This window comes from Mobula birostris, chromosome 26 (genome assembly GCF_030028105.1).
Source record: "Mobula birostris isolate sMobBir1 chromosome 26, sMobBir1.hap1, whole genome shotgun sequence".
Lineage (NCBI taxonomy): Eukaryota > Metazoa > Chordata > Chondrichthyes > Myliobatiformes > Myliobatidae > Mobula > Mobula birostris.
Genome location: NC_092395.1, coordinates 50,545,059 through 50,569,635, shown reverse-complemented (window position 1 = coordinate 50,569,635; position 24,577 = coordinate 50,545,059). Strand labels below are relative to the sequence as shown.

Below are 24,577 nucleotides of genomic sequence, written 5' to 3'. Positions count from 1 at the left end.
TCATCACCTTACCCACCCTCTCACTGCCCCACTCACCACCCCACCACCTTACCCACCCACCACTGTCCGATTCACCACCCCACCAACTTACCCACCCCGTCACTGCCCCACTCACCACCCCACCACCTTACCCACCCCCTCTCCTGTCCAATTCACCACTCCACCACCTTACCCACCCCCTGACTGCCGCACTCACCACCCCACCAACTTACCCACCTCCTCACTGCCCGATTCACCACTCCACCACCTTACCCACCCCTCACTACCCCACTCACCACCCCACCACCTTACCCACCCCCTCTCCTGTCCAATTCACCACTCCACCACATTACCCACCCCCTCACTGCCCCACTCACCACCCCACCACCTTACCCACACCCTTACTGTCTGATTCACCACCCCACCACCTTACACACGCCCTCACTGCCCCACTCAGCACCCCACCACCTTACCCAGCCCCTCACTGCCCCACTCACCACCCCACCACCTTACCCACCTCCTCACCGCCCGATTCAGCACCCCACCACATTACCCACCCCCTCACTGCCCCACTCACCACCCCACCACCTTACCCACCCCCTGACTGCCCCACTCACCACCCCACCACCTTACCCACACCCTTACTGTCTGATTCACCACCCCACCATCTTACACACGCCCTCACTGCCCCACTCAGCACCCCACCACCTTACCCAGCCCCTCACTGCCCCACTCACCACCCCACCACCTTACCCACCCCCTCACTGCCCCACTCACAACCCCACCAACTTACCAATCCCCTCACTGCCCGATTCACCACTCACCACCTTACCCACTCCCTCACTGTCCGATTCACCACCCCACCACCTTACCCACCCCTTCACTGCCCGATTCGCCACCCCAACACGTTACCCACCCCCTCACTGTCCGATTCACCACCCCACCACCTTACCCACCGCCTCACTGTCCGATTCACCACTCACCAGCTTACCCACCTCCTCACTGCCCGATTCACTACCCCACAACCTTACCCACCCCCTGACTGCTCCACTCACCACCCCACCACCTTACCCACCCCCTCCACTGCCCCATTGACCACCCCACCATCTTACCCAACTTCTCACTGCCCCACTCAACACCCCACCACCTTACCCACCCCCCACTGCCCCACTCACCACCCCACAACTTTACCCACCCCCTGACTGCTCCACTCACCATCCCACCACCTTACCCACCCCCTCACTGCCCCACTCACCACCCCACCAACTTACCCACCTCGTCACTGCCCCACTCACCAACCCACCACCTTACCCACCCCCTCTCCTGTCCAATTCACCACTCCACCACCTCACCCACCCCCTCACTGCCCCACTCACCACCCCACCACCTTACCCACCTCCTCACTGTCCGATTCACCACCCCATCACCTTACCCACCCCCTCACTACCCCACTCACCACCCCACCACCTTACCCACCTCCTCACCGCACGATTCAGCATCCCACCACATTACCCACCCCCTCACTGCCCCACTCACCACCCCACCACCTTACCCACCCCCTCACTGCCCCACTCACCACCCCACCATCTTACCCAACTTCTCAGTGCCCCACTCAACACCCCACCACCTTACCCACCACCCCACTGCCCCACTCACCACCCCACAACCTTACCCACCCCCTGACTGCTCCACTCACCACCCCACCACCTTACCCACCCCCTCACTGCCCTACTCACCACCTCATCACCTTACCCACCCTCTCACTGCCCCACTCACCACCCCACCACCTTACCCACCCACCACTGTCCGATTCACCACCCCACCAACTTACCCACCCCGTCACTGCCCCACTCACCACCCCACCACCTTACCCACCCCCTCTCCTGTCCAATTCACCACTCCACCACCTTACCCACCCCCTGACTGCCCCACTCACCACCCCACCACCTTACCCACACCCTTACTGTCTGATTCACCACCCCACCACCTTACACACGCCCTCACTGCCCCACTCAGCACCCCACCACCTTACCCAGCCCCTCACTGCCCCACTCACCACCCCACCACCTTACACACCCCCTCACTGCCCGATTCACCACTCACCACCTTACACACCCCCTCACTGTCCGATTCACCACCCACCACCATACCCACCCCCTCACTACCCCACTCACCACCCCACCACCTTACCCAGCCCCTCACTGCCCCACTCACCACCCCACCACCTTACACACCCCCTCACTGCCCGATTCACCACCCCACCACCTTACACACCCCCTCACTGCCCGATTCACCACTCACCACCTTACCCACCCGTCACTGCCCCACTCACCACCCCACCACCTTACACACCCCCTCACTGCCCGATTCACCACCCCACCACCTTACACACCCCCTCACTGCCCCACTCACCACCCCACCACCTTACACACCCCCTCACTGCCCGATTCACCACCCCACCACCTTACACACCCCCTCACTGCCCCACTCACCACCCCACCACCTTACACACCCCCTCACTGCCCGATTCACCACTCACCACCTTACACACCCCCTCACTGTCCGATTCACCACCCCACCACCTTACCCACCCCCTCACTGCCCCACTCACAACCCCACCAACTTACCAATCCCCTCACTGCCCGATTCACCACTCACCACCTTACCCACTCCCTCACTGCCCGATTCACCACCCCACCACCTTACCCACCCCTTCACTGCCCGATTCGCCACCCCAACACGTTACCCACCCCCTCACTGTCCGATTCACCACCCCACCACCTTACCCACCGCCTCACTGTCCGATTCACCACTCACCAGCTTACCCACCTCCTCACTGCCCGATTCACCACCCCACAACCTTACCCACCCCCTGACTGCTCCACTCACCACCGCACCACTTACCCACCCTCTCACTGCCCCACTCACCACCCCACCATCTTACCCAACTTATCACTGCCCCACTCAACACCCCACCACCTTACCCAGTCCCCCACTGCCCCACTCACTATCCCACAACCTTACCCACCCCCTGACTGCTCCACTCACCACCCCACCACCTTACCCACCCCCTCCACTGCCCCATTGACCACCCCACCATCTTACCCAACTTCTCACTGCCCCACTCAACACCCCACCACCTTACCCACCCCCCACTGCCCCACTCACCACCCCACAACTTTACCCACCCCCTGACTGCTCCACTCACCATCCCACCACCTTACCCACCCCCTCACTGCCCCACTCACCACCCCATCAGCTTACCCATCCCCTGACTGCCCCACTCACCACCCCACACCCTTACCCACCCCCTGACTGCTCCACTCACCACCCCACCACCTTACCCACCTCGTCACTGCCCCACTCACCAACCCACCACCTTACCCACCCCCTCTCCTGTCCAATTCACCACTCCACCACCTCACCCACCCCCTCACTGCCCCACTCACCACCCCACCACCTTATCCACCTCCTCACTGCCCGATTCACCACCCCACCACCTTACCCACCCCCTCACTACCCCACTCACCACCCCACCACCTTACCCACCTCCTCACCGCCCGATTCAGCATCCCACCACATTACCCACCCCCTCACTGCCCCACTCACCACCCCACCACCTTACCCACTCCCTGACTGTCCGATTCACCACCCTACCAGCTTACCCACACCCTTACTGTCTGATTCACCACCCTACCACCTTACGCACCCCCTCACTGCCCGATTCACCACCCCACCATCTTACCCACCCCCTCACTGCCCGATTCACCACCCCACCACCTTACCCACCCCCTCACTGTCCGATTCACAACCCCACCACCTTACCCACCCCCTCACTTCCCCACTCACCACCCCACCACCTTACCCACCCCCTCACTGTCCGATTCACCACCCCACCACCTTACCCACCCTCTCACTGCCCCACTCACCACCCCACCACCTTACCCACCTCCTCACTGCCCGATTCACCACCCCACCACCTTACACACCCCCTCACTGCCCCACTCACCACCCCACCACCTTACCCACCCGTCACTGCCCCACTCACCACCCCACCACCTTACCCACCACCTTACCCACCCCCTCACTGTCCCACTCACCACCCCACCACCTTACCTACCCACTCACTGCCCGATTCAGCACCCCTCCACCTTAACCGTCCCCTCACTGTCCAATTCACCACTCACCACCTTACCCACCCGTCACTGTTCAATTCACCACCCCACCACCTTCCCCACCCCTCACTGCCCGATTCACTGCTCTGTGGATGGTGATAGAGAGCATACAGCTCTGGGGAGAGGTCTGGCTCTGGATACAGCGGTGTAGTTTGGGTTCAGTGGGGAGGGTCAGCATAAAGCAGTTCACCAGACAATGATGGCTGCGAAATCAAGTAGATAGTTAGTGACTCTAACAGCAAGCTGTCCTGCTGGTGTTGGGATGTGGCTAGGGGGACTTTGTGTGTGGACCTGTGAGATGGAGACTTGTTTAAGGACGCTGGCTCTGACAGAGCAGGTTTTGGGGGAATGGAAGGTGTTGCTCTGACATTAGGTCAGTGTGAAGCTGGTGCAATATTCAGTCCTCCCATCAGAGACCTTGCTTTCCTGCCGTGTCCTTTCCGCCATATTTTGGACATCCTCACTCAGAAACGGGCTTACCTGGTGCTGCGTTTTCAGTGCCACAGGACTGAATTTCTAACCTCAGTCGCAATTCTCCAAATGCTGCAGAATTGCAAGGTTTGCAATTTGATCGGCACTTTTGTTTGTTACTACATGTTTCAAACATTTGAAGGAGTGACAGTATAGAACGCTGGCTCCTGGAGTGCCCAGAACCCTAGTAGCTGCTGTGTTGGGAGTACTAGCTCCTGGTGTCAACTGTTGTACATCACCCATCTGGGGCACTGGGTGAGGAAATGTAGTCCACACTTTCTGTGTTTGAAAGATTGTAGGGCATGCTCAGTGAGTTCCTACAAGTAATGGGTGGACATTAATTGATTTGCAGAGTGGACAAAATAAATAGCAAATGACATTTAACACCAATGTACAAGGATAGTACAGACTAGTAGGTGGTATAGAGAGACATTGGTCGGAAGTGTAATAAGTGTGCTGGACGAGAAAAGGGATCTCAGAGTGAAGTATACTGTTTGCTGTTTCTGTGCTGTACTCTTTGACTCTCTGGTTAAAGGTGATGGCACAGGTTAGCAAGGCTATAAAGAAAATAATAGTATTTCGTGGTGGAAAATTTATGTTAAATCTGTATGGAACCTTGGTCAGACCTACTTAGAGTCCTGCATGGTTCTGGTGGGAACAGGGAGAGTGCAGGGAGCAATGATATATATGAAACCAGGAATGTGAGGTGGTAATTTTCAGCTCTCAGACTATGCCACACAGCATTGAGTGTGAAAGTTAGGGTAAAACATAGAGAAATGTGTGACCTGTGAGTCATGTGGTCATACACACCAATGAGGAAAGTCTCAGCCTGCTTTGCACAGTCTCTCAAGTTCCAGCAACATTTTTGCTGGCAATCGAGTTGATGCAGGGGTAAGATGATCCCTGGGAGCTGATCAGATGGCAGATTGCTTGTGAATAGGGCTGATGGCAAAGTCCCTGCAGAGAGTTTTGCTGGTGCTATTGGAGTAGACTGAAGCTAATGTGGCAGCGGTGGTGCTGAAAGAGAGAAAAAGGTGTCAGGAGAATTGGGAAAAAGAAGCAGCAGCAAGAGAAGGAGGACATTTTGGACAGGTTACAGCAGGAGAGCACAAGATGGTCTAGGATTGGAAATGTACTGGAGGCCGAAATACAAACGTTTGTATATTACAGCCAGTTACAGAAATCAAAAAGGCCAGCAGAAGGGGTAGGTTTGATGATACAGCAGTAAAAGCCGTGGTTAGACGCTCCTGCATTACTATGAAGAGTTCTGAATATTGGACTGAGAAGAACGTTCAGTCTTGGAGAAAACAAACCCAGAATAGCCTGGTCAAATTAGATAACAATGCACACCTAGCCCACTGGAACTCAGAAGATTAAACTGTAATTTGATTGAATTTTTAAGAGATTAAGTGGAGCAGAAAGGGACAATTTCCACTGGTTGTATACCTGGGATGTGGGAGATAAGCCAGAAATGATGTAAGAAACACCAAGTGGCAGATGTTTTGGGATACTCTTTTGTAGCTGCCGATGACGCAAGTACAGTTTGGATAGTCACTAACTGAAGGTTATGGGGAATATGAAGAATCAGTAGCTACGCTACACAGCAGGCAGGATACCAGGCATCTCATGAAACGGATTAAGAGCCATTCCACCCTACCTCCTCTTGGCCTCTCCTGACTCACAGAATCATTTGTGGTTTGCATCAAAATTGCAGCGTACATTTTCCAATGCTGTCCAATCAAGAAAGGAGCTAGTCAGCCTATTTTGAGACAATGCTCCCAATGGCCCACTCTCAACAAAGGAACAATGTTATTAAATGTGCTTCCAGCTCCCTTCTGCTCAATGCGATCTACAATAAAACAGCAAAAAACAATGATCCTTTCCCATCTCAGCTCGATAATGGCATATTGCAGCAGTGAGCAAAGGGCCAGCTCCCCCGCAGGGAATGAGCTGCCAAGCCACACTTTAAAGTGAGGAAGGGAGGTGTCAGACATACTGTTATTACTTGTCCTGACCTTGAATCACAGAGGTATCACATACAAAATACAGTAAGAATTCAGCAAGTCAGGCAAAAGGAGGAATCTAATAGGACAGTGGACCACAAAAGAAATGGAAGGAATGCATTGAGTCTGACAGCATGTGTAGTTTAAGTGCTCTAACTCCATCTGGAGTACTGTGAGCAGTTCTGAGCACTGCACTGTAGGAAGGATGTGCTTAAGCCAGAGGCGTTACAGAAATGATTCACAATTATGTTAACAGGACTGGAGGCTTGAGTTACAAGGAAAGATTGGAGAGGCTGGGGCTGTTTATCGCTGGACTGAAGGAGGCTAAAGGTGCTCTTATGGTTATGGAACTTTATAGAATCAGGAAGAGCATAGACAAGGTGGATGGTCACAAGTTAGCAGAGTCTAAAAGCAGTGGGCATAGAGTTAAGACGTTAGGGAAAATTTTAAAGGGGGAATGGAGGGGCAAGTTTTCCACACAGAGGGTGGTAGCTTATGGATGTGGAAGAGATGGGTAATTATTACACTGTTAAAAAGACATTTGGACAGGTATATGGATGGGAAAGGTTCGGAGGGATATGAGCCAGATGGGATTAGTTCAGGAAGACACCTTGGCCAGCATGGGCGAATTGGGCAGAAGACCTATTTCTGTGACTCACAGTGAGGGTATTTGACACCCTAACCAAGGAGGAGAACCGGAGGCTGGCTGCAGTGAAACCTGCCCAGCACACCCACTGTGCAATTCGATATGGGAACTGGCTTCAGATGGGTACCCTGTAAGTAAACCCTTTTCCAGCAACCTCTCCCCCTCCTTGATGGAACATGGCCTCCTGCCACATCTTGTTCAGCCATCGCCCGAGCAGGATCTGAACCTGTTGGCTTTGGGTTGTAGGTAGTCACTGAGGCCACATTTAGTTCACTAACTGGACTGGCAGGCACTGTGCCTTAGCAAGTAGAGCCACTGCCTCCCATCTCCAGCGGTCCGGGTTCAATCCTGACTGTGTGGAGTGTGCATGCTCTCTCTGTGGTTGCGTGTATTTCCCCTGACATCCGAAAGGTGGGTTCATAGGCCACGGTAAATTGATCCTAGTGTGTAGGTGGTGGTAGGAGAGAATAAATGAGGAATTGATGGTCTGTGCCAAACTGGATCCATCAGGTCGCCGTACAAACTTTGTGCTACAAATGTCTGTAATAGAAAGTTGGACTCCCCTCAGAAGGCTGTAGGTAATCTAATACTTCCTGCAATAATACCTCAGTCGAGTGGGAGGTTGGAAGTTAATAGCTAATGTGCGCATGCGCCAGTCGTGCATGCGGCTGGTTGCAGTTGCTCCGTAATTTCTTACTTTTAAACTTTTTAACTTAGTTATTTGTTGTATTTTTTTTCTCATGGTAACACGTTGAAGCTGCACCCTCTCTAACATGCTGGTGGAGAGAGTTTTATTTGTTTTTTTAGCGCTGGAATTAGTTATTTTTCACCAATTTCCCCCGGGATCAATAAAATATGACTATGACTATGGGAGTGTGGATTAACTGAGATAGCCTGGTGGAAGTCCAGCGCACTGAAAGTATGGCAGGGTTGAAGGGCTGGAAGGGCTACTGACCATGCCAGCCTATGTGATTGCAGGGAATGACCGCTCTTGTGCCAGCTCCTCCTCAGCCCTCCTGCAGCAGTACTTCAACGGGACGCTGTTCACAAAGCCCCCTGGTTCACCCTGCCGCAAGAAACAGGGCTACTGCGATACCTTTAGCAAGTGCCGCTTGGTCGATGACGACGGGCCCATCGCCAGACTGAAAAATGCCATCTTTGATCCCACAGAGTTTGCCAGCATCTGGGAGTGGATGAGGGTGAGTGTTTGTGAGGATCAGGTCCAAGTACAATGCTGTGTGTGAGGTTGGTTGTGTTACAGTGCCAGCAACAACAGATCTGCATCAAAACAACAGCATGTGTCGTATCGCGTAATAGACTCTTCCTCAGAACTAGATACAGCGTGTTCTGGGGATGATGTACAGTGTGGTAGATTCTCCCCTCAGTATCATGAACCCTGCTGGCCTTGCATCTATACTTGGTAATTGTTGTCTTATCTGGAGTCATTAAGCCCTTGTGTTTTCTGTTTATCCTTGTTATTTATTTTGATTGGCACGGGTTTTCAGCCTACTGTAATTATTTTAAGATGGTGCTACTGAATGTGGGTGACAGCTTACTGGTAGTTTTCAAAGTAAGGTATTCGACTAAATATTTTAATTAATAACACTTTTTATTAAATGATCACCGCAAACAATGGAGAGGTGAGCAAAGGCAAGCCTGATCCGAGGGTCAAGGCGTGTGGATGTGAGACGGAGTCGGAGTGAGGTCGAGGCATATTCCGGGTGAAGTGGGAACTCCGGAGACGATGTAAGAGAGTGGAGTGGAGAGAAGTTGGAGCAAAGTTATTTCAGAGCCCGTCCACCTAAGCTAGGAGTGAGGTTTGATCCATCGAAGCACCGCGCCAATTTGGAAAAGTCGAGTATGGGCTGGAAGCGGCCCAGAGCATACTGCTTCTGCGGGGCCCAAGTCTGAGTGCAGGGGATGATGCAGTGCTTGGACAACTTAAACACCGGGCCTGATGGACCGGAAAGGCAAGGCGTCAGGACCGGAGGCAAGGGTCAAGCCAGTTGGGCTCTGCGACACTTTACTCCACTCTCCTCGGTGCTGAGGCTGAGGCTGTGAGACTGTTCTGGCTACTTCACACTTTGTGTCTGAGAGCTTTGTGAAGATTTGCCCTGCTATATATGAACTGAGACCGAGGTTTTGGGCTACTCTGGCTGCCCTGGGATTCGAGTCTATGGACTCAGTTTGCTCGTTTCTATTGTTTGCACGATTTGTGCTTTTTTCCCTCTTTCTCTGAGCATTGCGTGTTGGTCTGTTTTTAAATTGGCTTCGTTCGAGCTTCTTGCTCTGTGGCTGCCTGTAAGCAGACGAATCTCAAGGCTGAATAATTTATACACACTTTGATAATAAATGTACTTTGAATTTGGAACTTAAAGTGGACTCCCAATCACAGCTTATCGTGTGGTTTTTGTGTGTGTGTTTCAAGAATGATTCTTCTCATGGTATTGCTTGATCGAAAATCGAAGTTCAGTTGGAGTTCCGATAAATAAACTCTTGTCTCTGTCTCAGAGTGGGAGTTTGTCATGCTTCTGCACCTGGTTTCAGTGTGTCAGCACACACTGTGATAGGAAGACTCCACACCATAAATGGACCCAACGGAGATTCAGCAGCGGTTTGGACATCGGTTGACTGGAGGCAACAGTGCTTTCTATTCTCAGTGCTTGTCCCAAGGCTACATTGCGATCTTCTCTAGACTGTGTTCAAGGTCGTCAAGGTTTTCTAAGATTCCCAGGACTCTCCAGGTTTCCATGGACTATTCCAGGTTTCCATGGACTATTCCATATTTACAAGGACTATTCCAGGTTTCTGTGGACTATTCCAGATTTCTGTGGACTATTCCAGGCAGGGACATATCTATGGAAAATAGTGCCTATGGCAAGCACTGAAATTGTGCCCCTGTCCAAACATTTGACACCCATCTTTTAGATAACTTTACCATAATATCAGCTCAAAAATACAAGTCAAGCTCATTAATCTTTTAATTAACAAATTATGGCACTACATGAAAATTATAACTGTACCTTCCTTGCTTTCACTGATGCAAATTGGTCTATGATGTGATCAAAGTCAGTTTTTTCAGTTTCTTCTCTTTCTACACTCAGCAGAGCAAGATCACAGAGTCTGCCTTGACCCTTGGAGGCTCTCAAATACGAAAGTATTAGTTTTAACTTGCTGAATGATCTCTCACAGCTGGCGATGGAAACTGCGATGATTAGCATTATCTGAATAACAATGCAAACATTGGGGAAGACACTCTCATCTCCATACTGAACAATGAATTCAAGATGCTCTTCAGGTCTTGATTTTTTCATGTTGACCCACCTTGATAGCAACATTCTGCATCCGAAATTTCTTCGTATAGCTGCTGTCTATCAACATCAGAGCTGTACAATTCGCCCAAATTTTCGCACTTCTTCCTTATGTTGCTTCTGTTGGCACTGTAACACAGTCCCTCGACATTGAGAAGGAACCCGAACTTGGCATAAGTGTGGACCATTTCCCAATTTCCTCTTGAACCAAGTTTTGTTCATCGAGCGGTTATTTGTTGGTAGGAAAGGCTCCTCACTGTTCTGGAAATACTTCGAACCCAGCTTTATTATTTCTGTTCTCAACATGTCAGGCAGAATTGCTTTTCCAGTATCCTTATCCAACTTCAGAAGTCCAATGTCATGCTGTTCAATCACTTCTGGTATGACAGTTCGAGGCTCTTTGACACCATCCAGTTCACTAGGTTCAGTGTCGTCAGGTTCAATCTCGTCAAGTTCAATCTCGTCAATAAACTCAACATCACCACCACCACCATCATCTTCCCCTCCTGTTATGTCCACGTTCTCTGTGGCAGCCTCACTCTTAATCTCATCATACTCAGATTTATCTGGCTTGACTTCCTCCTCGGCTTGTGACGCATTTGTACTTGATCCACCTTCGGATTCTAACAAACTTGTAGCAGGTGCAGGCGACTCCATGGAACGTGTCGAACTACTTGTCCGGGCTTTTCAAAGAAGGGCATGAAGGACTTGCTCGATTTCTTGGCTTCCTCCACCTCCAACTTTGGTCTCTTCTGTCCTTCAGCTCCACTTTCCTTCTTCTTCGTGAAGAAACGTTTCATGGTCTTCTTACAAAATGCTCTGAAATGAGGCCATCCTGGTGCTTCTCACCCATGATAATCAAAGACAGATCATACATCTGAAGAAAATTCTTTTTTCACTATCCGAGGATGGCTTGTCTGACTTTAATAGAAACTGCTCAGTGGCGCCCAGGGCACGTGCCATACCTGCCATACCTTAGATATGCCACTGATTCCAAGGACTATTCCAGGTTTCCATGGACTATTCCAGGCTTCCGAGGACTATTCCATGCTCCCAAGCTTGATTCCATGTTTCTATGGAATGTTTCCAAGTTTTCCAGCCCTGTCTCAAGAGCATCAGGTCCATTTCAACTTTACCAGCTGGGCTTGAGTTTCCCAGGAATCCCTGGGTGGTCAGGTGCCAGCCTTTGGGAAGAAGGGACTGTCATGAGTCCTGCGGGCCTGTGCACATCTATTTGTTAATTGTTGTCTTATCTGGAATCATTAAGTCTTGTGCTTTCTTTTTAATCTTGTCTAGTTTATTTTGACTGGCACAGGTTTTCAGCTGACTGTGATTGTTTAAAGGGGCTCCTAATTAGTACTTATCATGGGGTCCTAGTGCGGGTGTTTCGAGAATGATTCATCTCGTAGGGTCACTCGGTCAAGCCACTGAAGCTCAGTTGGAGTTCTGATGAATAAACTCTTCTTTCTGTCTCAACATGGGAGTTTGTCGTTCCTCTGCACCTGGGTTCAGTCATCTGTCAATGAACACTATGACAGCTGGAAAGACAGAATGTGCTGGGGATGACGTACAGTGTGTCAGACTCTCCCCTGGAAAGACAGAACGTGCTGGGGATGACGTACAGTGTGTCAGACTCTCCCCTGGAAAGACAGAACGTGCTGGGGATGACGTACAGTGTGTCAGACTCTCCCCTGGAAAGACAGAACGTGCTGGGGATGACGTACAGTGTGTCAGACTCTCCCCTGGAAAGACAGAACGTGCTGGGGATGACGTACAGTGTGTCAGACTCTCCCCTGGAAAGACAGAACGTGCTGGGGATGACGTACAGTGTGTCAGACTCTCCCCTGGAAAGACAGAACGTGCTGGGGATGACGTACAGTGTGTCAGACTCTCCCCTGGAAAGACAGAACGTGCTGGGGATGACGTACAGTGTGTCAGACTCTCCCCTGGAAAGACAGAACGTGCTGGGGATGACGTACAGTGTGTCAGACTCTCCCCTGGAAAGACAGAACGTGCTGGGGATGACGTACAGTGTGTCAGACTCTCCCCTGGAAAGACAGAACGTGCTGGGGATGACGTACAGTGTGTCAGACTCTCCCCTGGAAAGACAGAACGTGCTGGGGATGACGTACAGTGTGTCAGACTCTCCCCTGGAAAGACAGAACGTGCTGGGGATGACGTACAGTGTGTCAGACTCTCCCCTGGAAAGACAGAATGTGCTGTGGATGACGTACAGAGCAGTGAATTCTTCTCAAAATGACAGAACATGCTGGGGATGATGACAGCACAGTGTACCACTCCTCCATCATCAACTCAGCACAGAGTCCTGCGTAGTTCCTAATCTGACCAAGACGGATGCATAGGCGGGTGCCAGAAGTATACCATTAAACTTTGTTATTTTGATTGTTGAATGCCTTTCGAAGATGCCAACCATATTGAGCTGACCGTTTCCAGCTCCATCAGGCTTTGGCTCTGTCACTTGTCCACTTCTTGCTCAAAGCAAAACGCTGCAGATGCAGGAAATCTGAACTAAGACAGTGGAAATACTCAACAGATGAGGAGACAGCAGCAGGATGAATGAGTGGCTTGGTTTGATATGGCAGTCATTGCATTCACATCATTGTTCACACATACAGCACCAAGTGATGGAATGTATGACATCCGTTTACGGCTGGTGGTACTTTCCGACTGAACACTCTTCCACTCCCACAGGTACCATGACAAACTACTTCCTGGAAGGATCTGTTCTCCCTCGCCCTCCCCTCTGATGAAACCATATTCCACACTTACCAATTCTGACTGGTTTGACATGCCCTCCCCACTTCTGTATGATAAGGTGGATTCTTGACCTCACAATCTCTTCGTTGTGATCTTACGCCTTATTGTTTGCCTGCTCTTTCTCTGTAGCTGATACACTTTATTCTGTAATTTGTTATTCTTTTACCTTCTTCTCCCTCAATGCACCGTGTAATGAAGTGATCTGTATGAACAGTCTGCAAGACATGTACCAATAATTCCAATTCTACCAGGTGTTCAGTGTCCTTCCAGATTCGACATTGAGTTTAAATAGTCATATGGCTGATTCCCATTTACAGCTCCCACAGCCCAATCTCTCGTTCTCCACTGCCTCTGTTGTCCCACTTAATCAGATTCAACATCAGAGTTATTATCAACGACATATGTCATTAAATTTGTTTTGTGGCTGCATTGAAAAAATACTGCAAAATAGGAATAGTGGGGTTCATGAACCATTCAGAAATCTGATGACCGAGGGGAAAAGCTGCTCCTAAAATGTGACTCTGTGTCTTCAGGCTCCTGTACCCACTCCCTGATGGTAGTGATGAGAAGAGTGAGTGTCCTGGGTAAAAGTACTGTACAGTCATTCTGTGTTTTAATCTCCCTCCAGCCCGTCCTTTCATGCTTTTCCCCTTTCTCTGCATCTTGAAGTTTCTATCTGCACTATGCTGTCTTTTGCTCTCTCCACAGTTGCTGTCAGATCCGCGAGCTTTTGCAGAGATTTCCAGTTTTTGCCCACGGTGGTTCACTTTCCACCCCATCACTGAGGGCTGGAAGCTGCAGATGGCACCTCCTCACAATGCAAGGCAGCAACTGGCCGAGGCTTCTTCGCTTACCCCCCAACCTGTGACCGTTTCTCTGTGAAACTAAACCAGTCACACAACTGGCCCACCCCAGCACATTAGCCATTCTGAAGTCTGGCTCACTCTACTGCATTGCACATTTCCACACCACCACCACAGAGGAGATTCAGGGGAACAACATGCTGGATTTACCAGCATTGATCTGTCAAGGAGCAGGTAGCCATCAACAGCATTAATTTCCCGCAGGGCTGCCCTGAAGCAGCTGGTCCCTGTCAGTACACAGGGCTTCGCCTCCCTGAATGAGCATGTCATTATGGATCGGTCTTTGCCAGTTATACAGCACTGCACCACCGTACTTGTAAGCTCTTTGTCCATGTCTTGCCTGACATTTTCTGCTACACATGTTGCTACCCTGATCTCCAGATCCAGTTTATCCCCAACACTGTGGTGTTATCGAGAAAGTCATCACCAGTGTCCTCCCACCCGCCTCCTCCCATTGGCAAAAGACTTGTTCCTCAGATTCTGTCCATCCTACGTGGACAGCGCCACCGCTACACATGGCAATTCTCAACCACGCTGTGGTCCTTGACTCCACCAGATGGGTGGGTGGACATTTGTTTCCACCTTACATTTGCTTTATAATGACATATAGGCAGTGATTCAACAACTGGTCCATAGCAGAGTCAATCTCAGTGAAGACTGGTGTTAAACAAGGCCCCCAACACTTTGCTGTTTGTCATCCCTGTTACAAGAATCATGCCTTGTAATAATGATCAGGGAGGCACAGAGACAATGTGTAATTACTGACAAGTACCTTTATTGTCTCAATGGAAGAACATGTGAACTTACACAACTGAATAACTATGTGAACACTTACTAAGTTTTTCTGACCTTCCATGAACAGTCAAAGAACAGAAAAGATAATACCAGTAAAAAGGAGTTTTCTGCTGCAGGCCACGTGTTTCCCGTCGTCCCGTTTTGAATCTCCACATGTCTATGGGGCACCTCACATCCGTGATTGTTGGTCTCCTACAGAGTTACCGCAGCCAACACACTTGAAGCGTCTGCTTCTATATCCATTTCTTACCAATTCAAATGTTATATTCCAGTGTCATTGGCTGTAGATCATGTGTTTGACCTTTAACACCTTTGTATTGGCTCTGCTCCAGGCCAGCATCCGTTTATTGCCCTCTTCCCAGCAAGTGACAATGGGTAATTTTTGGCTTTTTGTTCTCAATCAGCAACCAGCTTGAATCACGCAGAACAGATTCAGAAGCAATCAGTCAAAAACCTGCATGTTACAGCTAACCAAATTACACCTCACAAATAACTTCTTATTTGGAAATAATCCCTAGTTCAGCAGATTACCTGAGGCATCATTGTGTCAACTTTAAAACACTGATTGAACCAAGCAAATAATAAAATGGAGAATGCAGTCTCTTCATAAAATGGCAGCCTCCATTCCTCCTTCATGGCAAGAACAAAGATAATTAGTTTGTCTGATTCCACTGTCTTTGATTCATTCAAATTCACTGATCTGTAAACTGCCTGGCCAACAGCACTAACAAATTTCCCCTGCACTCAACACTAGTTTCCAGAATCTTTGTGAAAACATTCAACTCCACGACAACTACACTCAAGAACCAAAGTCACTTTAACTCAGCAGTGAACTGCAACGTGAGGACCACATTTGTATTTGCTTAACACTGGGAGGGTGAGCCCAAGCTATTGACAGTTCAGTATGTCTGAACATCTCCGCCGACCCGCCCTGCCACTTCTCCAGAGGTAAAGATTCACTGAGAGACTGGGAACCTAGGTTATTGAGAGAGATGAGAAGAGATTGCTGGAGCCTTGACTCGACATCCTGATTAACAGACTGCAATGACAAAGGATAGATAGCAATACCTCTGACACGATCATACTCAACAGTAATGTCCCACAAGACCAGCTCCTCAGCCCTTCCACTCCACTCCCTGTACACTCACAAAGGTCTGGCTGGATTTTGCTGTAACCCCAACAGCAGGTTTGCAGATGACACCACCTTAGTGGGTTGTATCTGAAATAACGACGAGACAGAGTACAAGAAGCAGATAGTGGCAGGGTGACTTGACCATAACATTTGCCTCAACGTCAGCAATAGAGAAGAGCTTCACTTGGGCAGTGGGGGGGGGGGGTGATTCACTTTCTTCCTTACATCAATGGTGCTGAGGTTGAGAAGATTGAGAGTTTCAGATTCCTAAGAGTGAACATCACTGATGTCTCTCCTGGTCCAACCACGTAGATGTCACAGCCAAGAAAGCTCAGCAGCACCTCTGCTTCCTCAAAAATTTGGCTTGTCCCCTCTGACCAACTTTTGGTGATGCTCCGTAGAAAGGATTCTATCTGGATACATCACAGCTTGGTGTGGCAAGTGCAAGAAACAGCAAAGAGTGTGGACAGCAGCACATCACAGCTTGGTGTGGCAAGTGCAAGAAACAGCAAAGAGTGTGGACAGCAACACATCACAGAAAGCAGCCCCCCTCCATGGATCCTGTCTACATTTCTCACTGCCTCAGTAAAGCATAATCATGACGTCACCCACCCTGAATATTCTATCTTCTCCCCTCTCCCATCAGTAGAAGATACAAAACCATGTACCACCAAGCACAAGGACAGCTTCTGTCCCACTGTTATAAGAATATTGAATGGTCCCCTTGTACATTAAAAGGGGCTGTGGAGGTCATAATCTACCTCGCCATGGCCTTGCAACCTTATTTTCTGCCTACACTGCACTTTCTCTGTAACTGTAACACTTTATTCTGCACTCCGTTATCAGGTTGCCCTGTTCTACCTCAATGCACTGTTGTAATGTAATGATCTGGACAGATGTCACCTGAAACAAAGTTTTTCACTGTAGCTTGGTGCATGTTACAAAAATAAATTAATTTAGCAATTTATTCCCTGCCTCTGATTCCTTAAATCTTGCATGTGTATACTTCAGAGTCACACATGAAAGAGAGCTTTGTGTCTGGTGCTGAGTGACCATCAGTCTAGTGTGAACAGTATGGTAACATGGAACAGTGAGGAGGGAAGGATTGGCAAAAGGATGAGCTGCCATTTTCTATCTGTGGCCAATCTGACCAGAAGCATTTCAGACTGAACCAGGCCCTCAGTACTGCTGCCTCACTCATTCTCTTAGCTTTGGTTCAGGTTGGGAAGGAGTTTTCACCATCAGGGAAATGGTTGCCAGTGTGTGATGGTGCCTCATGTGGAATCTTTCTCCTCCCCTGTCTGCAGGAACACTGGTGGGCTGTCTTGGTTGGCATCCTAACCCTCGGAGGACTGATGGCCAGTACAGTGTTTATCTTCGAGAAGACCTTGGACAGTAATAGAGGTAACAATATCACATCCTGATCATTATTGCATCCAGACCCATCCACAGGAGCAGCCTTCAGTCTGAATCACCAGATTTACGGGAATGATGACTGGGATGCCTTGTCCAGGAAGAGGGCTAAGTGACAGGCAGGAGCAGTGGTGCAGTGGGTAGAGCTACTACCACCCAACTCCAGAGATCCGGGTTCAATTCTGACCTCCGGTGCTCACAGCGTGGAGCATGAAACCCTTCGGTTTTCTCTGGATGTCCCGGTTTCCTCCATATCCCAATGATGTGCTAGTTGGTGGTTTAATCAATATAAATTATCCCCAGTGGGTGGGTGAAGGTTGGAATCTATGGGGAGTTGATGGGAATGTGGGGATGATAAAACATGGCAGTAATACTGTACCCAAGAGTCAATGGTGAGAGCTAGAACCCAGGGCATTGATTTGCTGATATGTATTAAATACCTTGAATATAGGTGTTTGGAGTGAATCCAGTCAAAAGTGAGAAGGGTAGTGTTTGGTCAGAAGATGTGGATAGGCAGTCAGGTTGGGCAGGCAGTGGGCAGATGGAGTTTAATGCAGAGGGGAGTGGATAGGCAGTCAAGTTGGGCAGGCAGTGGGCAGATGAAGTTTAATGCTGAGGTGAGTGGATGGGCAGTCAGGTTGGGCAGGCAGTGAGCAGATGAAGTTTGATGCAAAGGTGAGTGGATGGGCATTCAGTGGGCAGATGACATTTAATGCAGAGGTGAGTGGATGGGCAGTCAGGTTGGGCAGGCAGTGGGCAGATGAAGTTTGATGCAGAGGTGAGTGAGGTGCTACGTTCTGGCTGCAAGGATGAAAGGAATAACTGTGAACAGGTGGATCATGACCTGGAACAGAAGGTCGTGGAAAGGGAGTTAGTTGGAACTTCCAGAGGGAGTTGGATAACTATTAGGCAGGATAGAATTTCCAGGGCAACATCGTGGCAGTGGGAATGACAGCTGTACAGGGAAATGGTGTGGATAGTTATCCCCAATGTCTATTACCTCATTCCCACAGCTTTGTTACTTCCTTCCACATACCCCATTCCCCCAACTCACTCATACACCATTTATTCTCAAAAGGGCTCTCTCTCTTACTCCACTCCCAGCTGTCCCATCTCTCTTAACCCTGCTGTTCTACTGAGTGAGCCCATTCTCCCTGTCCCTTGAACCCATTGTCACCTTGTCCTGTGATTATTTTGTTTAGTGTCATGTTGACAGTTCCCTGAGGGGTGATCAGATTATAACTGTGATCAGAGTCCATAGTTGCTAAACAGGCTTGTGGGTTTTGAGGAAGGATTACAAACTGATTGTGAGGGCAGTGATTTACAACCAGAGCCATTGCTCAAGTGTGGCAATTGTCTCTCAACCCCTGGATAGTGGAAAGCATAGACTCGAGGTACCTGGGTGCTTTAGTGATCAGGGGCTTTAGATGAACATAGAGACCACATCATGTCCTGGTCTGGGTCCCTGGTGAGGGGAAGGGCTGCAGCGACATGGCACAGGCAGAGGCAGACAGTTTATTCATTATTATAGCTTCCCCTACACAACCTGCACACATCTAGTCTGGGCCAGTTAGTAATATTGGGGAAGTTGGAGTGCTGGTGCGTAAAGGATGGATTTCGAGACTGGTCTGTGGAAAAACTAGTAAGGGAACAAGAAGTTCTATGCCTGCTGTTGGGTAATGAGCCTGGGTCATTAACACAAATCCCCAGAAGCACTGAGTCACAGGACAGCCCATCAATTCAACATGCCTTAGCGGTGAAGGGAGACAAAGCGATGATTCCTTTTGTTTCCCAATAACTCAGACCAGTCCAGTGGTCAGCCAACGCTGGTCCAACAGTGGTCAGCAAGAGACAATCCACCAGTGGTCAGTCAAGCTTGGTCCACCAGTGGTCAGCCAAGCTTGGTCCACTGGGGGTCAGTCAAGGCCAGTCCACTAGTGGACAGCCAAGGCTGTTCCATCAATGGTCAGCCAGAGCCAATCCACCAGTGGTCAGCCAGAGCCAATCCACCAGTGGTCAGCCAGAGTCAATCCACCAGTGGTCAGCAAGACCCAAACCACCAGTAGTCAGCCAAGCTTGTTTCTCCAGTCGTCAGCTAAGGCCAGTCCAGCAGTGGTCATCCAATGGTGTTTCACCAGTGGTCAGCCAAGGCTGGTCCACCAGTGGTCAGCCTAAGCCACTCTGCCAGTGGTCAGCCAAGGCAATTCCACCAGTAGTCAGCCAAGATTGGTCCACCAGTAGCCAGCCAAGGCTATTCCACTAGTAGTCAGCAAGAGCCAATCCAGCAGTGGTCAGCAAAGGCTGTTCCACCAGTGGTCAACAAGAGAAAATCCACCAGTGGTCAACCAAAGCCATTCCATCAGTGGTCAACCAAAGCCATTCCACCAGTAGACAGCCAAGATTGTTCTGCCAATGGTCAGCAAGAGCCAATCCAGCAGTGGATTGCAAGGATGCAACCGTGGTTGACAAGAGAAGTCAAAACCAAAGTTCAAGCTAAGGAGAGGGCATACAAGGAAGCAAAAATTAGTGGGAAGAGAGAGGATTGGGAAGTTTTTAAAACCTTACAAAAGGAAACCAAGAAGGTCATTAAGAGAGAAAAGATTAACTATGGAAGGAAGCTAGCAAATAATATCGAAGAGGATACTAAAAGCTTTTTCAAGTATATAAAGAGTAAAAGACAGGTGAGAGTAGATATAGGACCGATAGAAAATGATGCTGGAGAAATTGTAATGGGAGATGAGGAGATGGCAGAGGAACTGAATAAGTATTTTGCATCAGTCTTCACTGAGGAAGACAGCAGTATACAGGACACTCAAGAATGGCAGGGAAGAGAAGTGTGCGCAGTCACAATTACGACAGAGAAAGTACTCAGGAAGCTGAATAGTCTGAAGGTAGATAAATCTCCTGGACCAGATGGAATGCACCCGCGTGTTCTGAAGGAAGTAGCTGTGGAGATTGCGGAAGCATTTGCGATGATCTTTCAAAAGTCGATAGATTCTGGCATAGTTCCGGAGGACTGGAAGATTGCAAATGTCGCTCCGCTATTTAAGAAGGGGGCAAGGAAGCAAAAAGGAAATTATAGACTTGTTAGCTTGATATCGGTGGTTGGGAAGTTGTTGGAGTCGATTGTCAAGGATGAGGTTACAGAGTACCTGGAGGCATATGACAAGATAGGCAGAACTCAGCATGGTTTCCTTAAAGGAAAATCCTGCCTGACAAACCTATTACAATTTTTTGAGGAAATTACCAGTAGGCTAGACAAGGGAAATGCAGTGGATGTTGTATATTTGGATTTTCAGAAGGCCTTTGACAAGGTGCCACACATGAGGCTACTTAACAAGATAAGAGCCCATGGAATTATGGGAAAGTTACATACGTGGATAGAGTGTTGGCTGATTGGCAGGAAACAGAGAGTGGGAATAAAGGGATCCTATTCTGGTTGGCTGCCGGTTACCAGTGGTGTTCCACAGGGATCAGTGTTGGGGCTGCTTCTTTTTACATTGTACATCAACGATTTAGATTATGGAATAGATGGCTTTGTGGCTAAGTTTGCTGACGATACGAAGATAGGTGGAGGGGCCGGTAGTGCTGAGGAAACGGAGAGTCTGCAGAGAGACTTGGATAGATTGGAAGAATGGACAGAGAAGTGGCAAATGAAGTACAATGTTGGAAAATGTATGGTTATGCACTTTGGCAGAAAAAATAAACGGGCAGACTATTATTTAAATGGGGAAAGAATTCAAAGTTCTGAGATGCAACGGGACTTGGGAGTCCTCGTACAGGATACCCTTAAAGTTAACCTCCAGGTTGAGTCAGTAGTGAAGAAGGCGAATGCAATGTTGGCATTCATTTCTAGAGGAATAGAGTATAGGAGCAGGGATGTGATGTTGAGGCTCTATAAGGCACTGGTGAGACCTCACTTGGAGTACTGTGGGCAGTTTTGGTCTCCTTATTTAAGAAAAGATGTGCTGACGTTGGAGAGGGTACAGAGAAGATTCACTAGAATGATTCTGGGAATGAGAGGGTTAACATATGAGGAACGTTTGTCCACTCTTGGACTGTATTCCTTGGAGTTTAGAAGAATGAGGGGAGACCTCATAGAAACATTCCGAATGTTGAAAGGCATGGACAGAGTGGATGTGGCAAAGTTGTTTCCCATGATGGGGGAGTCTAGTACGAGAAGGCATGACTTAAGGATTGAAGGGTGCCCTTTCAGAACAGAAATGCGAAGAAATTTTTTTAGTCAGAGGGTGGTGAATCTATGGAATTTGTTGCCACGGGCAGCAGTGGAGGTAAGGTCATTGGGTGTATTTAAGGCAGAGATTGATAGGTATCTGAGTAGCCAGGGCATCAAGGGTTATGGTGAGAAGGCAGGGGAGTGGGACTAAATAGGAGAAAATGGATCAGCTCATGATAAAATGGTGGAGCAGACTTGATGGGCCGAATGGCCTACTTCTGCTCCTTTGTCTTATGATCTTATGGTCTTATGGTCAGCAAAGGCTGTTCCACCAGTGGTCAACAAGAGAAAATCCACCAGTGGTCAACCAAAGCCATTCCACCAGTGGTCAACCAAAACCAGTCCACCAGTAGACAGCCAAGGTTGTTCTGCCAATGGTCAGCAAGAGCCAATCCACCAGTGGTCAGCCAAAGCCAGACCACCAGTGGTAAGCAAGGCTATGCCACCGGTGGTCAGCCAAGGCCATTCCTCTGGTGGTCAGCCAAGATTGGTCCACCAGTGGTTAGCCAAGTCTGTTCCACCAGTGGCCAACAAGACCCAATCCACCAGTGGTCAGCCAAGGTCAGTATACCAGTGGACAACTAAAGGCTGTTCTGCCAGTGGTCAGCAACAGACAATCCACCAGTGGCCAGCCAAGGTCATTCAGTAGTCAGCAAGAGCCATTCCACCAGTGGTCAACCAGAGCCATTCCACCAGTGGTCAGTGAAGGCCGGTCCACCAGTGGTCAGCCAAGACTGTTTCACCAGTGGTCAGTAAAGGCTGGTCCATCAGTGGTTAGTCAAAGCCATCTGCCAGTGGTCAGCCAAGGCCATTCCATCAGTGGTCAGCCAAGCTTGGCCCACCAGTGGTCAGCTAAGGCAGGTCCACAAGTGGCTAGCCAAGGCCATTCCACTAGTCGTCAGCAAGAGCCATTCCACCAGTGGTCAGCTAAGGCTGGTCCACCAGTGGTCTGTCAAGGCTGGTTTTCATACAGAAGGAGCCAGCACCTGGTCTCTCTGCTAGTGCTCTGCAATGTGAATTCTGGGCCTCGATCAGCATCATATGCATGGAATAAATCCTTGGAACACAAATGAGTAGTACATGGCTAGGTGGAGATGGAAGCAGGATGGTTTAGTGGAGGAGTTTAGTCAGGAGATGATGGAAGTGGAGGTTGAGAAAAACCACTGACCCAGAGTCCACCATCAGTGTCAGTCCTCCACCCACCGATGCTCCTTCTCTGTTCTTGCGTTACAGGAGAGCCAATGACTGAATTACAAGCTAGCTACGGTCACTGATATAATGTCATTGATCATCGATGCAAAGTGAAGTCTCTCCACCAGTAACAAGACCACCCACACCTCTTCAAAGGTCCAACAACTTTCAAGCTGACGTTCCAAGTAGCATTGCTGGATATTTGGAGGAAGAACATTTGGGGCAACAAAGAAGGAATGGAGAAATATGATTGAGGGGATTTTCTTCAAAGAGTTGGTGTGGACTTGACAGACCCAATGGCTTCAATTTACACTGTAGCAATTCTGCATTTTTGTAATCTAATACAAAGTTACTCAGAAACACACTTTGTTGGAAATAGTTCCTCACTGGATAATCCGCACCATGCCCACAGGAAAATCCACACAAGTAGATTCACACCATTCTCACAGGATAATCCATACCATTCCCACAGGAAAATTCACACAAGTAGATTCACACCATTCCCACAGGATGATCCACACCATTCCCACTGGATAATCCATGCCATTCCCACAGGATGATCCACAGCATTCCACCCAGGATGATCCACATCATTCCCACAAGATGATCCACAGCATTCCCATAGGATGATCTACACTGTTCCCTACAGGATGCTCCATACCATTCCCTCCAGGAAGTTCACACTGTTCCACTTCTAGCTATATCTTATTTCCTACAGGTAGTTGTGCACAGTTCCCCAAGGCTTCATTTAAACTTAGACAATTTCTTCTTTTAGAGTTACGAATTCATACGGGATGGAAACTTGCCTTTTGAACCAACTGTTCAGGATGTCCATCCAAGCTGAACAAGATGTCCGTATACTACCATTTGGCTCGTATTCTTCTCAACTGTTCCCATTCATGTACCTGCCCAAGTGCTTTTTATATGTTATCACTTTCTCTGGCAGCTCATTCAATTTACAGACCAACCTCTGGGTCAAGTTGCCTCTCAGCTTCCTATTAAATCTCTCCCCCCTCACCTTATGCCTGATTCACCAACCCTGGAAAAAAGACTGCATGCATTCACTCCGTTTATGGTCTTCATCATGTTATCCAGCTCTATTGCATCACCCCAATTCTCTAAACTCCAGTGAAAGAAGACTTAGCCTGATCTGCCTCTCCCACTCAGTGCTGGTAACATCCTCATACACCTTCTTTTCAGCTTAACTGCATCTTCCCTGCAGAAGGGTGACCAAAACACACTAACCCTGGCCTTACTGACATTCAACTGCAGCATAACATCCCAATTATTATGCTCAATGCCTGGACTTATGAGGGGCAGTATACCAAAGGCCTTTGGCACCATCTCATCTGTGATGTCACATTCTGGGTATCATTTACCTGCACTTGTACTATCATACTCCCCAGGAACCCCACCGTTCACTGTGAAAGTCCGACTCTGATTTGCCTTCCTAAAATTCATCACATCGCACTTATCCAAATGAAACTCCATTTGCCATTTCTCAACCTACTTACCCAGCTGATCAAGATCCCCGATAACCATCTTCACTCTCTATGGTATCAGCTATTTTAATCCCATTTCCA

At 49.0% G+C, this 24,577-nt stretch overlaps 1 protein-coding gene across 2 annotated transcripts in view; it reads left to right on the top strand.

Moving 5' to 3' along the window:
• LOC140188076 (disintegrin and metalloproteinase domain-containing protein 10) overlaps positions 1–23,310 on the top strand; it is a 157,418-nt gene extending 134,108 nt beyond the window's left edge. For both annotated transcript variants that reach the window (XM_072244021.1, XM_072244020.1), the window contains exons 14-16: positions 8,253–8,473; positions 17,461–17,557; positions 23,037–23,310. In XM_072244021.1, coding sequence (XP_072100122.1) covers positions 8,253–8,473; positions 17,461–17,557; positions 23,037–23,077 — 359 coding nt within the window. In that variant the 3' untranslated portion in view covers positions 23,078–23,310. The remainder of the gene's footprint in view (positions 1–8,252; positions 8,474–17,460; positions 17,558–23,036) is intronic.
• The last annotated feature ends 1,267 nt before the right edge of the window (positions 23,311–24,577 follow it).